We start from the raw sequence: 19,210 nt of genomic DNA on the forward strand, positions 1-19,210 counted from the left end.
TTTTGGACTGAAAATTGTCTTTATTTATCGGGGAGAGTATTGTTTTGGTCCCCATCTCAGAAAGTACGGTCATGTTTTTGTATACAGAGTCTAACAACTCTCAAATAAATTATTCTGTAAAACGACTGTCTCTTGGGTGAATATCATGCCAGAATGTTTCAGACTTCTATAATTGTATCTGTAGGGATTCTCCGACTCACTTCAGTCTGCAAATAGCAGCTACAAAACATTGGTGGGAGGAAGAAAAGATCTTGCAGGTGTGCACAACCAATAGTGCAGAAACCTTTGAGCGTGTAACAAACTAAATCTACCCACATGTAGGTACTTGTAATAACAATCGTTGTTTTTTTTGACAGATTGGTTCTCATTCTTAAACTACCAGTCACAAAGATGGATCACCAACTGGGCAAATTGGTCAACTAAAAAGCTTCAAAGTGACAGGCATGCACTTTTGTTAGGAAATACTCACTGCTATCCACAAAAGTATAATAGAAAGGTCTTGCATTGTTACCTAATATTTTAGCCTTGTCTTGCAAAGGGGACCCGTGTCAAAAACAGACCTAATTATTTACATTACGCTCATTATTATGTAATCCTTTAATTTGCACATTGGTAGTATTATTCGAACGTAGCAGTTCTGCTTGGTCTGTGTTCCTGTGCTCACAATAAAACGGTCTGTTGTGTTCACTGTACTTACTGGAGGTGTTTAAGTACAGTCATAATGCACAGAAGGCAACCAGTAGGCGGTGGCGGTGGGTGGTCAATATGGGCCCAACAGCAAATTTAATCTGCCAATAATCTGTCCCTCTGGCAGCTCAAATTCTTAGATTTGTAGGATTTACTTTTAAATTCTTGCTCTAAATATGAAGTTTCAACACATGAAAAATAGTTCAGTGTAAATGAAAAGAAAGTATTAAATTGTGCATAAGGCATTTTCAATTTGCCTTATTCCAGCAGTAAAACATTGTGCCAGTAGCATGCAGATACACGTTTAATAATCATGTGTCCAGGACAGTAAGAGAACAGAGAAACTTAACTCTCCTCAAAAAAAACTTTATTTCACTCTCCCCCAGTCCCAGAAATCACATTCATTAAAGGTTTCATCGTTTATTAATAGTCCTCAAAAAGTGTAAATCAATGCATTCTTCGAGCATAATAAGCCACTATGAACTGTAGACAATGTGACCACATGCTTCCCTGCAGTCACCTGGTGGAAAAGAGCCACTAGGGCCCTCTGTGAGAGAGAGGGCGGAGGACCAACTCCTCCAAAGAGAAGGCACACATTTCCAAAATCAGTTGGCATTTAAATACTGTCTACATACAAGTTTTCCTGATGAGTGACAGTCTGATCTTGTCAGGATAAAAATGACTACAAAATGGCTGACAAGAGTCATTTAGGAACGAGGAAGGATTATTCAAGTGAGGTATTGGCGCGACATGTAAAAACTATAATTTACTGAACCAAGAGGAAAACTAATCTCAGACTAACTGTAGACGAGGACGAGACGGCAAACATGTAAAGTGACTCGTGGGAAAATGCAACGGTTTCATCACAGTAAACAACAATGGACATACAGTGCTTTTAACATTACAGTGAACTTTATAATACAAATGGCTTTGAGTGCACAGGAACCTGTGACATACTGTTAACATGGCTTTGTCAGCTTTTTGCTAGGTAGATATTTGTGAGCTGTAACATGGTATTCAAAGTAATAAATGCATATAAAAGTTATGGAACTTTGAATAAACCATTATTAAAAAAATCTAATTTTAATGTAAAGTTTCTTTGCTGTCATCCGGGCTGGCATTAGACAAGTACTGCTCAACTTAAAAACACATGTAGAACATCATGGTAAATGCACCCACCAGGTTTTGGCAATGATTGACATTATGAGGTTTAAGTCATATTGGAGAACATTTTAATTTTTAAACACACATTCCTCCATATGAGCTCACTGTGCATCTCACAAAAGTACAATAGATTGAATTTTTTTAAGGATATGAATGTTAGTCAAATCAAAGTCTTGGGTGTTGGAAATAAAATATAATAAACATTTACTTTATCATATATACATAAATGAGACTGTTTAACAGCTACATTCATCATCAGTATATAAAACAAAGTGATGTCATATGAATATTTATGGTAAACAATGCAGCTGGTGTGTATGAGCCCCTATAGAGGACTGCATGCTATTTATTTTGTTTTACTAATGTAAAAACATCACTTTAAATGAGCAAAGTGCATAAAACTCCGAACATGGGACTTGGCATAAATAACATTACAACCAATGTCAATGAGTCAGTGCACTTCAATAATGAATGATCCATCATCAGTAGGCAGGTGCACTGTGTCAGCTACATACAGTCGCTGAACTTGATCATTTTATGTTTTGAGAGGATTTAGCACAATTTGTTCTCAAAAATATATGAGCTTTAAAACTGCCCAATGGGAACGTGAGCATGCATGAATACTAATTTGGTAAATCTGGTAAAGGGGGGATTATTTTAAGATAAGTATATAGCTATTTTTTTATTTATTTCATACTAGATAACAAGGGCTATTTTTGAGAAATCTAATACTTTTCACCGAATCCACTCATTTTTCTTTTCTCTTCATTTCAGGCTGCAAATCCAAATGACGCGAGGGAACAAGTACCACAAAAAGCTTAACATTTATCCGTATCTCCGTTCAGCTTTCAGCTCAAGGTCAACAGTGAGCCAGACGTGTGGGGTAAATCTATGAGCCTCTTATCAGACACTGCATCTGGAACACACCTTGTGTTGTTGTGATACAGGAAAATGGCAACATCTCTCCATGTCTTTTGTGCGTCTCATCGGGGCAGCCTCTGCCCTGTTTGTTAAGGAAAAGCGTTCACCCAGAGCCAGCCCAGCAGTGTCCCGTACACCCAGGTTCTCACGTAGAGTTTCCTGCCGTTCTCCGTCAGCAGTAATGGCAGTGTCAGTCCCCCCAAGATAATCATTGATGGGAGGGTTTTAGAAAGGTTCAGAGGAGAATGTTTGCCTTCCCCGGGGAACTTGCATCTTTTGTCTGGATCCTCCGACTCGTAGAAATCTGTCAGCAGTCTTTGAAAAGACAGATAACGCTCTTAGGAATTCAGCCCGTCTTAGAAAAGCACAAGGGCTACAAAAGTGAAACAGAACATTGCAAAGATCTGTCAGAGATCATAAAGCAGTTTAGGCAGAAAAATTGCACCATAATCCCACCGGGGCTTTTTTTGTCTTGATTAGCATTGTCAATGTTGGGCTCAGTATATTTACCACTGTCCCTCCTGAATATATTCACAACTATTATTTCAAAACACTTTTGTTATTCACAGTCTATGTCAGTGATTCTGGACTGTAAAAGTATCTTAGGGTTGCAATTAATGATTGATTTCATCAATCTTCTGGTTATCTTCTTGATTAATTGACAAATTGTTCGGTTTAAAGTGCCAGAAAACATCAGTCCAGAACCCAAAAGGCATAGAAGATTAACTTTTATCTGCGATTAATAATATTTGGTAAACCTGTAGTAAGTTAACTGATATTTTATTGAAATAATATCTAGAACATGACTGTTTCAACAATGTTACTCCCTCCAGGATCACTGGTCTTTCCTAAAGGGAACTGCACAAAAACAGATAAACAAGTTATTTTCAGGTTTTTTTTAAGAAGCTAAGATTCATATTTGTGCTCAACACTTATGGCGTGCGGGAGTAAAACATAAAAAAAAAATCATATAGATTGAATAACATGTAATTTCAGGATGATTAACTGTTTCACCCACACACACTTACCGGTCCTTGATTTCAAACCGCTCGTGCAGCCACCTGCGGAAGAACAGTGGCTCTGTAGGGATTTCCTTTATGTCCACACGGTCGAAGTATATGTGGACTCGGGGACATTCTTTGCACAGGAATTCTGTCAAACACAGAAATAAAGAGACTAAACAAAAACAGGAAAAGCCTTTCAGCAAGAAACGGCACGTAGAGGTAAGTGCTTATAAATCAACACGAGGTGACATGATAGAGTAGAGCTGCTATACGGTGATTCAACAGAATAAAGGCCGGTAACGTACCACAGTTAAATAACCGATTACAGGAACAAGGACGAGAAGTTAGAGCAATACGCAGATGGGATATGAAATCAGGTCGAAATGAGTCAGTCAAGTGCAATTAATATCTGAAATAATACTAAATATTTAGAGTTTCAACAGAAGAAAATATAAAAAAAAAAAAAATAATATATATATTAAAAAAGTTGTAAATATTATGGTATATAAAATATGTAGATATATATAAAAATGGTAAATATATAAAAATGTGTAATATATATATAAAAATGTGTAATATATATATAAAATATAATATATATAAGTAGAGATAGAGAGAGAAGATATGATAGAGAGATATAGAGAGAGATAGAAATAAAGATAGAAAAAAAAAAGAAATAAATAAGAAAGAGAGAGAAAGAGAGAGAGAAAAAAGAAAGATGAGACAAGAGAGAGAGAAATAAAGAGAGAAAAAGAAAATAGAGAGAGATATATAGGATGAGAGATGGAGGGGAGATAGAGATGGATGGATAGATATATAGAGAGAGAGGGAGAAGAGTAGATAGAGAGATAGGAAAAAGGAAATATATAGAGTAGATATAGAGAAGAGATAAAAGAAATAGAGAGAGAGATAGAGATATAGATGGAGAGAGAGAGAAAGAAAGATATAGATAAAGATAGAGGAAAAAGAAAGAGAGAGAAATAGATAAGAAAGAAATAGATAGATAGAGATATAGATGGAGAGGGGAGATAGAGAGATATAGGATAGAGAGAGAGAAGAGAGATAGGAAAAAGAAAGAGAGATAGAAAGAGAGAGATAGAGAGAAAGATGAAACAGAGAGATATATGAAAAGAAATAGAGAGATAGAGATTAGAGATTGAGAAAGAGTAAACAAGAAATAGAGATATATATTAGAGAGAGGAGAGAAATAGGAAATAGAGAGATAGAGAAAGATACAGAGAAATAAGTATATAAAATACAGGAGATAGATATAAGAAGATAAATATGATATAGAATAGATATAAAGAGGAGAGACAGAGAGTATGGACAGAGAGGAGAGAAAGAGAGAGGGATAGAGAGATATGAGGGGATAATATATAGATAGATATATATATATAGAGAGAGAGATAGAAGAGAGAGAGATATTAGATAGATAGATAGATGATATATATAGATATGAAGGATACACAGTAGATAAGAGGACAAGAAGATTAAATATCACACATGGGAGAGAGAGAGATATAGAGATAGTAGATAGGTATAGTATATATGGATAGAGAGAGAGAGATATATATAATAGATAGATAGATATAGATAGAGAGGAGATATAGATAGAGATAGATAGAGAGAGACACAGAGATGAGAGAGGACAGCCGATAGATAGATGATAGAGTAGAGATATATAGAGGATAGAGAAATAGAGAGATATATAGAGAGAGAGAGATATATGGGTGTGAGGTATAGAGAGAGAGAGAGAGAGAAGAGAGAGATGAGTATGATAGAGAGACAGATAGAAAGATAGAAGTAAGATAGATATAGAGATATAAAAGATATATATATATACATAGATAATATAGATAGAACAAAAAGGATATGATATAACAAAAAAAAGATAGAGAGAGACTATAATAGATAGGAAAAAAAAAAAAAAAAACACAAAATAGAGATAGAGAGAGAGAGAGAGAGAGAGAGAAGAGAACAGAGAGAGAGTAGAGAAGAGGGGGAGAGAGAAGAGAGAGAGAGAGAGAAGAGAAAAGAGAGGGAGAAGGGAGTTTAGATATATAGGAGAGAGAGAGGTGAGTATTGAGAGGAAGTGATATAATAGATTGTGTAAAGAGATATATATAGATAAATTATCTAAGTGAGAGTATATATATAGAATATATGGAAGAGATGATACTATAGCAGAGACACAGATAGAAGATAATTATCTATATATATATATATACTATTAATAGATTATATCTAACTAAAATATATAATATATATATATATAAATATTATAGATATCTATATCTATCTTATATTAATATAATAATATAGATTAATACCCTCACATACTACATACTATATACATACATAAATACACCCCACACACTAAATGTATCCTAAAATATAATCGTTAAAATGTTTCAGGTTTTCAGTGTCAAGTGAACATTAAATTTTAAACTGTCAGAGCTCCAAGCAGAGAAAGAAAAGTGTCCAAGAAGGTCAGACATAAAAATGTAGCCAAGTGTGAATGCTCAAGGCTACACATGAATCTCCAGAGACCTTCAAGTTCCTGTTTCCACAACATGCAATATTATCAGGAAACCTGGCACTGCGACCTGAAAGAGGAAACTTGATCGAAGTCAGCAGTGAAAGATTGCTTCAGTGGCGGAGAGAGCTTCTCAATCAGCTGCTGCACAGATTTCGATTGACCTTCAGACGCCGTGTGTGCTACTTTAATAAACACTGACAAAAGACGGTAAGTGTGGACGGAGGCTCAGGAGAAGAGACACAAACACAGGATTTATTTTCGCAGGAACACACATGAAGAAGCCAAAGTCAGTCTTAAAAAAAGGAAAGCCTACCCTCGACTGCAGGTCACGCGTGTTTAAGCAGAACAATGTTCCAAAACACACTTTAAAACAACTTCCTTGAATAGAAGGAAATCAAACAATGCCTCCTGACTTAAACCTCTTTCATAAAGTCTAGTAAAGCTGAAAATGAAATCGTAAATACTTCATCTGCATATAACGACGGGACCAAATAGCTTTTAAGGTGTGCAGGGAGCTCGGATATGTTTCCAGCTTGTTTGTCAGCAGGATTTTCAGAAAAACTAGGAAGAAGCATCAGCAATCAGATAAAAATACCAAATTACAATTCAAACAGCCATTGAATGCAAAAACTACTGAAATAAGTTTTAGTTTGTTTAGCATTTCTTTCCTCTGATCAATTCAGACAACATTAAGTGAGTTGGGTGTCTTCCTTATTTTTACTTTCTCAAAAAAAGAGAAGTGTAAAATTTCCCCATTTACAATCTGGCTCTGAGTTTTTAAAGAACGTGCGTACTTGTTAGATTGATGACCTGCTGATGCAACAAGAGATCTAAAAGCCGACACGAGGCAGGCCACCCACAAGGCACTGAAATGTCGCCAACAAATTAACATTCCAGTCTCATTTGAATAAAAACTTTATAACCAAAATATGCAAAAGCATTTGCCTGAGTTTGTTAAATTAAAACACTCTGGAGGCCAAAGTAACAAGTAAACCTTTACATTTAGAAATTTAAAAACTGTTTTGGTTTTCAAATAATGAACTCTGCAGAGGTAATTTAATTCTACAAGTGCTGTAACCTAAGGCTGTGTGAATTACATTAAAATACTGAATTTGATCATTTTAAAACTACTGAATGACTGTTAACATTTACAATAATCAATTCAGGACATTTGCTTAAATTTGGATCTCCATTTTCAATGACTTTAAAAAGTTTTTCCAAACTCAACCGTCTATTATCTCAGCCAACTGACAAATTGTGATCTGAGTTTTAAACACAAGTCACATACTCTATAGTGTATCATCACGATAAGTTCAAATGATTCAAGCTGTGGTGAGAAACTTCTGTCGGATGTGAAACTCAGACGTGAACGCAGCCTCGAGTCACTTCCACTTCCTTATGAAATCACTAAAAATCACCTTCACCACATGAGACCAGGAAGTGCGTGATGATGACAAGAATGCTTTTTGAGTCTGTGTTTTGTTTGCTAGAAACACATTGATGCTTATTCCTGACTGAAACGGGATGTTTTTTCTCTAACATTCAAACAGTGCTCGTCAAACAACCGGGTAAACAGAATGATCAAAAACTCCAAAACACGGAGTCATGCTGTTTACAGGAAGACACCGCTGTTAATAGGTAATGTTTACCATGTGTATGATTACTGAGGGGGGTGATCACAACGTTGCAGGATTGATGATACAACGCCTGTGTGTCTATGGGTGCATTGATCTACAGAAGATAGAAGCAGGTTAGCCGACGATGCATCTGCTTTTATATCGGGTGTTAAAATGCTACTTGTATCGACAGAAAAGCGGAAGTGAATGAGTATTCTCGTTATGTCAAATCTGCACTACGATTGACTCGATATATAAATTAGTCAGGCGAGGCTGGTGGATTTGTCAACCAGAAAAACACTTTCCAAATCAATGGAAGCAACGCCATGAGCAGGCATTCAGCTTTAAATCATTTTTACAGGGGAAGAGTTATAGCTGTACAGGCTACATTTTCAGCTGAGATCCACCTTCAGATGTGATCTGGTCGATCGCTTTCAGATCCCAATAGCTGGTATTAACAAGCATGTTTCCTTTTCCACATCAGATAAAGATTAAGGATGTCCGGTTTTAGGATTTTATTGCGGATCGCGAAGTAAAACACTCACAATAAGTTACTCATGATGAATTTCCATTATCCGCATAAACTAAATTGTTTAAAGAAAAGGTGTGTCCTATCTGTGATGCAATAAGATGTATGGAAGAAGTGGTTCCAGTATGCTTCAATGTCTTTTCAATAGTTTCAAGCATATTTTGAAGATTATTGGGATAATATTGCAAATATTTTGGCCAGGTAATCGGGACATTCAACTTTTATATTGTCCCTCTCCTAAACCAGGTGTAAATGGGCAGCAAGTGGAGTAACACCATGTTGTTTCACCACTTTACTGTCCGCTACTGTGAATACTACAACAGGAGAGCGATGACTGGGCAGAATAGATAGTTCTGCAGTCGACTGGTGAGACTACTCTTCTTCAGGAGTTGGGCTTACATTTCCAAACGTATTCGAGCTGCATGTGTCCCGAGTTTACACCAGACACAATTTTTTTTAGAAACACAGCAAGACAATATCTCCAGGTACAGATCACAGATCAAGGAAGCTGTTGAAAACTCTCCGTCTTCTTTAAGGAAATACTTAACTGAGAATCCTACACGTCTGTGGACAGACGCCTCAACTCAGATTCCTGCTTACCCGGCATTGATGGCGCAGGTTTTCTTTGACCGGAGGTTTCCAGCGTTCCCTCGTAGGCCACGGTGACGTCATAGATGGCGTTCAGGTGGTCCTTCATGGCATCGAGGGCGATGTGAGAGGCCTTCATTCTGGGTGTAAGCGTGTGCTTTAGGACAGCCAGTCCTGTGGAGGGGAACAGAAGTAATAAATTATATTCATTCAGATTACCTGATTAAATACATGTTATATTAACAGTGTGGACATAAAGCATGCAGTATCCGCCTACATGATAGAAGATGGTAGCCATGTAATCTTAATTTCCCCAGAGTGAGTGTGGCATTAAAACATATATAACAAATTCTGTCATTCTCTGTGAATGCTTGTGTTTTGGTCAGTTACTGCACAGTCTGTTGTTCCTCTGCCGATGTGGCACCACCCTCTGCTCACTAATACCTCACTAATAGCAGATAATGTCATGTGCACATGTCAGCTCTCCAGGGCGATTTATTTGGATTAATGGGGGAAGGTGATATTCAGAGATTAATCTGGCGGGTTGAGTCGAGCTAAAACATCACACTGCTACAGCATCATAAGAATCACATTGATGCAACAAACGTATTTAGCTGTTAAATTGTAAAGCTGTATTGTAATTTACATTGTTACATTGTAGTTAAGTATAATCACCACAAAAAATAATAATCAGGAGAGAAAACTCTTTTTGTGCGCAATAAATCCTCTCTTATCGACTAAGAGCAAGTCCATTATGTCCTTCAAATTTTGAGCTGCAGCAGCTGGATTAGTCAATAAGCAGTTTTGGTGGACGCTGACCAATTCCTGGCACTACACCAATAATCCAATGCAGACAGAAATGAATATAACAGTTCTTATGTTTATAAAGCTCTACTAATTATTTATTCAACAAAGGGGTGTAAACAAAGCTGTCCAAAACAATGACTGACTGACATAACGCTGTTTTTAAACTTGAACTTTGTAATAGAGCTGCAACAATTAGCCGACTAATCGATTAGTCAATTGACACAAAAATAATTGGCAATTGATAATAGATTAATTGTTAGTCATTTCTCACGCTAAAATGGCGTCTCAAATATGGAAATGTCCTGCTTTTTATTATATCAAAGTGAATATCTTTGGGTTTTGGACTGACAAAAAAGAAACCACTTAAAGACATCACCTTGCACTTTGAGAAACTGGGATTAGCAGTTTTCACTATTTTAGAGACCAAACTATTAATAGATTAATCGATAATGAAAATAATCGTTATATGCAGCCATACTTTGTAATGATTCTAATTATAACAATGAACGATGTAGACTGAAAACTTTGTATGCATGTGATTCTCATCGGCCAAACGATAGCTTGCAAGGGTGATCACAGGTCACGGAACAAAACTTTGACAGCTGTTTTACAGACTGCGTGGGCTGTGATCAATTAGTATGCAGCAGTAAATGGCTGCCATCATGCCAGTACCTTCTTTCGTAGCAAAAGCCTGACTGTCAGCGATAACATTCTTGAGCTCTGGATTATACCGAGTTCCTTCTGGGAAGATGACGAGGTACATCTGCGGGGAGAAAAACACATGAAATCAAAGCCTCCTCTGATCGTTATTGCACAGGCCAAAATGGATTTTCTAACTTTGACAGCATTTGTTGAACTTCAAACACTGTGAAACCTGTAATGTTCAGAAGAAAACTTTATAAACCGTTTTCATTACCTCGTTCTTTTAAAATCATACACATATTTATTATTATTGCTATTTAAACACCGGATTACATTTCACTGGAATTGTACCTTCTATGTTTATATACGACAAATAATTCCTGAGGGCTGTAGGGCATCTGCAGATACGACCACACACACGTTGTTTAGGAAAATCAAACTCATTGAGTCTTTGTTTATTTTACATTTGATAAAATACATTTCTGTCAAACAGGAACAATTAAAAGAAAATGTATTATCAAATTAGTGCAACGATGTGACGCCCGATTAGGTTTACTGTAACTAACACACACACACACACACACACACACACACACACACACACACACACACACACACCTTTTGGAAATAAGGCTCCGCTTGAAGATACAATTTGTCTGTGAAGTTCTTGATCTCTTTTGAACATCATTGAAAACCCAACATGCGTCTTTGAGGGGTAAAACATGCTCGCAGACAGTATAAAGTGAATGTAGTCGAGAGGCTAATTTAGAACATTTAGGTACTTACTGGTGCTCCGCATCGAGTCTGAGTTTGGAGCTTCTTCTTCATCGTTACTTCGTTGAACTTTGCACTTCGTTTCACGTAGGCTCCTCCATGCTAAAACAGAAAGATAATTGGATGAGAACAGAATACGGGAATGTGATTCAAGTTTGATTTACATTCTCTGCAACTGAAATTTACAAATGACATTCAAATACTCACACAGTTGCATTACCTGAGAGAAATACCATCCGTACAGCGGGAGCCACTTGAGTCCGTCTTTAAGGACGTACCTGACGTGGCCGAGGGCACTCTGCCTGATGGCGAGCATGTCCGCAATGATCCAGTCAGCTACAAGAAAAAACATTGGTAGTGATTAGATATTTACTACAATCGGCGCTTCACAATAGACTGAGATTTTAATATGTAAATGTATTACCTGTACATTGGTGATTAGACAGGTAGATGACGTTCTCTTTGTTCTTTGGTATATCTCCATATAAAATGACCTACAGAGAAAACAGGTGAAAGACATTACAGCCTCCAGCAAAAAGGATAGTTTGCAAAATCATTCAAATAGAAATGGGGTTTTCTCTTTGCTTTTCAACAAACGCAGAAGATTAATTAAAAATGTTTCCCTTACAATCTACTAGGACTGTCCTCAATTACAGAAATTCTTATTCGACTAAGACCAAACGACCAATTAGTCGACAGCCCTTCATAAAACTAATGTGGCTACCAGTTAGTGGAACCGCACAGGCAATGCACAGAACACTGTCACTGTTGTTTGTCTGCAAACTAACTACAATAATACCTGTACAAGGAGAGGAAACAAAAGGACAAAGAATGCAGAGTTTCTTGCCATGTATCCGGTTCATCGAGATTTTGTTTACCTACCTCGTGTCCACCTTACATTTGGTTATTTTAACAGTGACAACAAATGCAGACACCTGCAAAAATGCACTGATCCGAATTGTTGCATAACATATACTTTTGTTTGCGCAATAAAAACAAAAGCAGCAGAAACACAACACCAAAAGAAAAGAAGCAAGTTGTGCAGTTGATATTTAAAAACAACTAGAGGCTTATAGAAGGAAACTCACAAATACCAAAGTCATGTAATCAACAAAAGCAGCCAACAAACTGCTGGCACAGCCAGTCAGAGGCGGCCGCCACTTATGACTGTGTCCTGTTTTTCTATTATCACTTGACTAAATACTTGAGGGAACAATTCCCCATCCTTGATAAACAGTTTCACACATGGTGACCACATTGTCAGATTTACTGTAAGTGTACAGGCAGTAAATGAAGGATCACTCACCTCCACCCCAGTGTAGTTTTCAAAGAAGAACAGGACCATACTCTGGTAGATGGAGTATAACCGGTCATCTAACTTGTGATACACTCTCGCTGGTAAGGCAGTTGAAATTAAGCGCCAAATCCCCCATGACAGCAGGTAAGCAGGAGCTGTCCCCAGCATGACCGTGGCTGGAAACCAGTACCGCAGCGAGTAGGTGTGCACAACCAAGGAGAGCAGCATGGTCCCACCTCTGGCTCCACTAAAGTAACACAAATATACCCCTTAAGTAGACTTACCCTGTGATTAAGTTGCAGACCCTATCTATCCCCTAGCACACCTGGTCTACTTTCAGCACACGTGCTCTGACAAGTCAGCATAAGAAGAAAGTGAGAAAGCTGCAGCAAAAGGAGAGTGAGGAGCTAGCTGGCTAAAGCTAATGTTAACCTTGTGTGCGAAAGGCAGTTAGCCAAGTCGGCTTAAGCGATAACGTCCACCCATACTGCAATACAAACAAACCCGAGAGAAACTGCAGTTAAGTGATTAGTATCAACATCACAGAGCAGCAAACCAGAATAGTAACTTAACCTGAATCTGTATAGTACAAGTTAAAAGCGTTAGCTTACTAACTGTTATTTAACGTGTTTAGCCTGACAGGAAGTTTTACCTTTCGCCACATTTGATATAAACTGTCTTCTCTAATATGTGTACGATAACAAAGTGTGACCCAAAAGTCAGTTCAGTTGTTAAAATGCTAAATAGTTTCTACTTCCTTCCCCCAGCGTTTCATCTTTATCCGGTTAGCTGTTCATAAACTAGCTTCTTGCAGCAAATGTCACACACGCCTCCCTACGTAATGCCACCCCGTAACATCGACGAAGCTGATTGGTCAAGTGACGTAGTAGAGGCCGACCAATGAGCGGGATCGCACCATGAGTTTATTATTAAAGGGCTATAACGCTTTTTCCTGCAAGTTTTTCCTGTTTCCCCACAATTGTAATATTTAGTTGTCATAAGGCATATACATTTACTACATTTCTGTTTACGTTCAGTTTATACATATATATTATATATGTTTTTATTTGCACTGTTTTATGTTCAGTCTCATTTTGTTTTTCACGTATCTTTTCTTTTTTTATATATATTAAATTAGCATTGTTGAGGCTTAAGATTTTTATTACCAAAGACTGCTTCAATGTCATTGTTGTACATGTGATGAATAAAATAACTTGAACATCACATTTCATAATGTTCTATGAAAAATAATTAATTTCGACACAGATATGATTCAGTAATGTTTGCAGTGAAGGTGGGGAGAGAACAGGGTGTTGCTCTGAATGCTATCAGTCATATTGTGCTGACCTGGAATACAATATTGATACAATTCTTTATTTTACTGGGCTTGGCATGTTAAAGTTGCTTCAAAAGTTGGACACAAAGACAAAGGGGAAAGTAAATGTTACAGCTAAAAACACATTTCTTTATCTACTAAACAGTTCTAGACAGTTTCCTGAACACACAAAGTCTGCCTTACCTGTCAGCTCATTACAATCAGGGTTTAAAATTTTTTCAAGCTGCAGCTTTTCAAAACATGACTTTATCCTGATCTGTAACTATTTTTTTCTACAGATGTTTTTGCTCTGTAACTATTTTTTTATGAAATGCATTTCTAATTAAAAGAAAATAGCTTGTTCTCGCTTTTGGTTTTGATTGTCTTTAATTACAAGTTTAGCGTTTTCTTTACATCTTATGTTTATTATATTTTTGCCCCAGAAAAGCACTGAATGGTTCTGTATAAAAAACCTGCCTTACTTTATACTTCATGAACCTAACATACTACACGTGTGTGTATCAAATACTTTAGAAATAGTAACAGTGTATATGTCAAAACTACAAATAATATTCTAGTCGATTAAAGTAAAGTCTTGTAGTATTTGAGTACATGTTTTACTTTCCGTCTGCTGCTTAAATATGGCTGACAAGGGTGAGTACAAGCTGTGAGACATCAGCTTGTTCATTTGTCGTCTGTCACCCAGTAAAACTGCTGAGAGGACTGACGGCGCTTTTGACAGATTGATCCATCTCTGATCCTCTTTTTCATTTTCAAAAACCAAAACGTTATTCTCAAATGGGTGCGTCATACATCACAACATGATGGTAAAACAAATTCAGACGCACTTAAATTAATCTTGTCAAAATTCAATTTCAATAAATAAATAAAAAACCAATGATGAAAATACATTTTTTTAAACAAGTATTTATTAAGAATGGCATCACAAAACATTTTAAAAAAGATACAGTATGTTATCTTCAGTATACGTTAGACTGGTTCAAGTATTAAAATCACATCGCTATAAATGGAAAAAACAATCTCAAAGCTCATGTTAAAAACCCAGTTACACAGTAGTGGTTATTACTTTATGAAAGAATAGCAAGAATGAAAGGATCGACACTATGTCCGTGCAGTTTCCCAAGCTTCACAGTTATTTGAATTGTTTCCATAGTAACCAAGGAATAAAATTCTTTGAAAACTGAATATTTGAGAGGATTTATTTAAAGCCCCTGAACACAAAACAGATTATAAACCTGCACACAAGGAACACTGTAAGGTAGATACCAAGGGTATGTGACCAGGCATTGTACATATCATTATTAAAACTAAACGTCACAGCTTTCACTCCAAGTCGTAGTTATCATATGACAGCTGCTTCAAATGTGTGATACTGTCTGAAATAAAATCACAAACAAATGAGAGAAACAATGAATAGTTGCAGAACAGAGGAATGTATCATTTATCACAGAGAATAGCAGAAAACATCTTACCCAGCACCCACTGCTCAGACAGGATCCTGCTTCCCTCGGGCTTCCTGCCGCTGTACGTCCCGATGCAGATGCCCGCCTGCCGCACGGTTTTGCAGACTGTTCCTCCACAGAGCTGGATCAGCTCCACCAGACTCTGAGTGGGTGGCTGAGAGTGCTGGGACACAAACATGGCTGGCTGACTTTGGAACAGATCCTGCTGGTGCTCCCCGGCAGACAGGTGCCTCTGGAGACGACAGATCTGGGAAGAGAAATGGACAATTAATGCAAATTAACCCATTTGTACCGAAAGACTTTATTCAGTATAAGGAAAAATGCCACAACCTTTGGTCCGATTGGTCTAAAGTCTTGAAATCTGGTAATGACATACTTTAGGCAAGTATGTTACAGTACAACACATTCCACTTTTATCAATAGTCAAAGTAAGGACTTTTGAGAAAATAAGGAAAAATGCATACATTGTGTTTATGAAATATCTTCTACATTAAATATTTTTTGTATGTGCAAATCTTTGGTATTCAACTTGTTATAAGTTCATAGATACCAAATACTTGATTGTGCTTATAGTTTCTGAGATACAGCCATTTTCTTATACTATATTTAGGCTTTGGGCACATGGGACGACTGTTTTTCTATAAAATAGAATTAAATTCATAAGAATAAACAGTAGTCTTATGTACCAACTGGGTTAACTGTTTTCAGAGAGGTACAATCAGAAGCTGATTATGTTCAGAAGAAAAACTAAGCGTAGCTTACCATAAGGACTGGGAACGGGGGGAAACCGCTAGCCTGGTTCTGTCCAAACGTTAAAACAATCACCCTACCAGCAACTTTAAAGCTCACTAGTCACCACATTGTCTCATTCGTTAAATCTGTACAAAAATCAAAGTGTAAAGACAGTTATTCACCGTTTCACGGACGATTATATGCTGGACTGTTGCTTAGCCAGGACCAGTTGCTAGGCAACCAGCATAGAGTCAAGGAAGTTACTGGTCCAAGACTGAATGAAATGTAATCATCTTGTTTCTAAAAATTCATTGTAGTTTGCAATTGTTTGTGCCTGTGGTGTCGAAGCAGAAGTCGTTACTCATCCCCTGCAGCTTTACTTTACTGCAGGTTTTGTAAAGTCTAAAATATCTTCCTAATATTTGGTGTTTTGAGGAAAGACTTTCACTCTGCCCCCGTCATTGATTATGTGCGACCATCCTTTCTCTTTGTTTTTGCTTACTTTTTGAGCCCGAGTCATTTTGTGTCTTGTATAAAAAGTAGGAACATGTGCAATGAAATCTGAAGTCAACAATTGTCTGGAAGATAATTTAGGAAACACTGCAATAAAGTATTACAAAACAAAAACTCCTTGTAGCTTGTAATTACTTCAGTTTCATGTCAACTTACTATTATTACTGGTTAATTACACCTCCAGTCAGGTTGAAGCTGGGTAATCGTTTAAAATAATACATACTATGAAACAGTTAAACCTGTTCTGCATGTAAATTTAAGTCAAAATGTCACCACTGTCATTAGGTAGCTGGTCAGGTTAAACCATCTCTGAAATGTATTTTCTCTGCACAAACGTTATTCAGGAAAGCTGTTTTGTTTATATGTGCAAGGAGGCTGCACTACTGAGAGTTCAAGTGTGTGTAAACTTGCCAAAGAAATATCCGTTTGTCAGGGTCAGCCAGGTTTTTTGTTTATGTTTGGTGCACCTGTAACGCTTGGAGGTCGAAAAAGTTGAAAATTTCAACTGGGAAATTGCGACCTCCGACTCTGACGAACGCAGTAATACAGTGCATTATGAGTCGAGTCAACGTCCTGCTGACTGTTCACTAAACTCATCAAAACAAGTTTGTTTCAACATTATCAGGTTACTGCCATACTTCCCGGCATTCATCGTGTTTGGGTTCAAGAATGTTTTCTCTCTTGTAGTTCAAGTGAATCAAAGATTAAAAACATCTATCACGTGTCTTTTCTCTCATTAACAATACAATACTAACCATGATGACACTAATGATACAAATTAATGTGTGCTTTACCTGATAAATAAAGGAAGTATCCACTTTAAGCAAGAAGTCTTGAAAGTCACCACAGCCACACATTTGAAACTTTGTTTCAATACTGAAAGTGGCCTGAAGGTGGCTGCTAGTGATGCAGCAGAAGCTGGAAGAATGTGGCTTTGAAACGCATGAAAAACATCCACTAAAAGAATAAATGTACTATTAAAGCTAATTGAAATAGCTACTTTTGTAAACATTTCTAAGTCATTGCTGAACTTAATACAGTTTATTACAGTATAATTAAATTAACAAACTTTGAAAAAACAATTCAGCACTATTTTAGTTTAGTTTAACTTACAACTTTAAGGCAGCCTCATAATTATTAATTGAAATAATTACTAAACCCGATCAGAATAACACTAAACTAAGACAACTCTTCGCTAAGTGTCGAGTGGCATCAAGGTGAGCTATAATGGCATCTTATGTGCCCCGTTTCATTTCACACATTCTTCATAGAGGATTAGCAGCTCTGTCTGTCTAAATGACAGCATGTGGATGTCTTTGAGGTTGTTTCTTTTTGGGTTTGGTGAGTGATGCTCTGAGCTCTCGCTACGTGCCTGCTCTGTATCCAGCAAGGGTCAGCTGCTAAACTGAAGGGGGACAATCTGCTCTATTCTGAAGTTGAATGCCAGGAAACAAGCTTTAAGGCTTTTAGCCTTTTGTCAATGTTCTCACACGTTTCACTTCACGTCAAGTGATCAGGGATTGGTCAGAGGTTCAGAGACGGGGTCAGGTTAAGATTAACCGACATTGTGCAATTTAAAGAGAATGATTGAAGACTATATGTAAGGTCTAAAATGTGAGAAAACAGGCTTTAAAAACTGGGAGAAACAGTCCAACACAAAAGGGTAACATGAAAAAGAGCTAATCAAAAAGTACATGTACAATAGACAAATAGAATAGAATATACAATATGTATATATATATATATATATATATATATATACATATTGTATATTCTATTCTATATATATATATATATATATATATATATACAGAGAATTTATGTGAAGATTTGTGAACTCATTTTAATATTGAGTACTACGACGTTTACTGTTAACAGCAGTTTGGATTTATGTAAATTTAATTTCATATCTAGTATACTGCTGCGTTAAAGATATATCATTCAAAACTCACATCTCTGTAAATATTAGTCTGTAAACCAGCTGCAGGCTGAAGCCTGTTGTTGCATTTTTCCGTATCACAGCGCTGAATTATTTTCATCTCTTTCTCTGATAAACACTCTTGAATTTGTACAACATGGATGAGTTTCATTGTAAAGTCTCAGTAAAAATCAATTTATTCTTCAGATTGGAAATTCCACCTCCTTCTTCTGACAAATCAATATCTTTGCAGCCATTAATGTGCAGTTGCATTTCTCTTGTGCACATGTTCTAAAAAGAGGCAGATAGCTTTTGCAGTAACAACAAATATGAGGCAGGAATACATTTCTGCTTTGCATAATGAAATACAGCATGCGCTTAATGGTTAGCAGAAGTCACATTGTCTGCTTGTAGCATGAGGGCCTGTTCAGTGCGTGTTCAATTACTGTTGCCATTAAAGTTTGAGTGATTCAGCCTGAGCACCTGAAAAAGTCAATGTTTGTGGAATGACGACAAGTCCTTCCTTCCTTGGTAATGTGCCTTAAATATGTTGCATTTCCCTTATACAGTAACTATTACATCAGCCTACTTCCTACAATTCTGTTTCGGTATTTCTATCCAACTGCACAGGGCAAAACTAAGGCTTTCCTGTCACAAAATAAAAAATGGTGCAGTTGACA

At 36.9% G+C, this 19,210-nt stretch overlaps 2 protein-coding genes across 6 annotated transcripts in view; both read right to left on the minus strand.

Moving 5' to 3' along the window:
• Positions 1 to 1,037: 1,037 nt before the first annotated feature.
• On the minus strand, positions 1,038 to 13,418 carry agpat5 (1-acylglycerol-3-phosphate O-acyltransferase 5 (lysophosphatidic acid acyltransferase, epsilon)). 3 transcript variants are annotated; one of them, XM_029449717.1, is made up of 9 exons: positions 13,221 to 13,417; positions 12,578 to 12,815; positions 11,696 to 11,765; positions 11,492 to 11,607; positions 11,284 to 11,373; positions 10,528 to 10,618; positions 9,061 to 9,222; positions 3,801 to 3,924; positions 1,038 to 3,087 (listed from the first exon to the last, which is right to left on the minus strand). In XM_029449717.1, exons 2-9 carry the CDS (start codon positions 12,794 to 12,796, stop codon positions 2,862 to 2,864), a joined length of 1,098 nt encoding a protein of 365 aa, XP_029305577.1. In that variant the 5' UTR covers positions 12,797 to 12,815; positions 13,221 to 13,417; the 3' UTR covers positions 1,038 to 2,861. The 3 variants fall into 3 exon arrangements, with proteins under 3 accessions (XP_029305577.1, XP_029305576.1, XP_029305579.1); XM_029449716.1 differs by having other exon boundaries at positions 12,578 to 13,416; XM_029449719.1 differs by lacking the exon at positions 1,038 to 3,087 and adding an exon at positions 3,097 to 3,630 and having other exon boundaries at positions 12,578 to 13,418.
• Positions 13,419 to 14,794: 1,376 nt separating this feature from the next.
• mcph1 (microcephalin 1) overlaps positions 14,795 to 19,210 on the minus strand; it is a 33,414-nt gene continuing 28,998 nt past the window's right edge. For 2 of the 3 annotated variants that reach the window (XM_029449684.1, XM_029449685.1), the window contains exons 14-15: positions 15,377 to 15,614; positions 14,795 to 15,280 (exon numbers count right to left, since the gene is read on the minus strand). In XM_029449684.1, coding sequence (XP_029305544.1) covers positions 15,228 to 15,280; positions 15,377 to 15,614 — 291 coding nt within the window. In that variant the 3' untranslated portion in view covers positions 14,795 to 15,227. The remainder of the gene's footprint in view (positions 15,281 to 15,376; positions 15,615 to 19,210) is intronic. The other variant, XM_029449686.1, reaches the window with a different exon arrangement.

This window comes from Cottoperca gobio, chromosome 15 (assembly GCF_900634415.1).
Source record: "Cottoperca gobio chromosome 15, fCotGob3.1, whole genome shotgun sequence".
In the NCBI taxonomy this organism is placed as follows: Eukaryota; Metazoa; Chordata; class Actinopteri; order Perciformes; family Bovichtidae; genus Cottoperca; species Cottoperca gobio.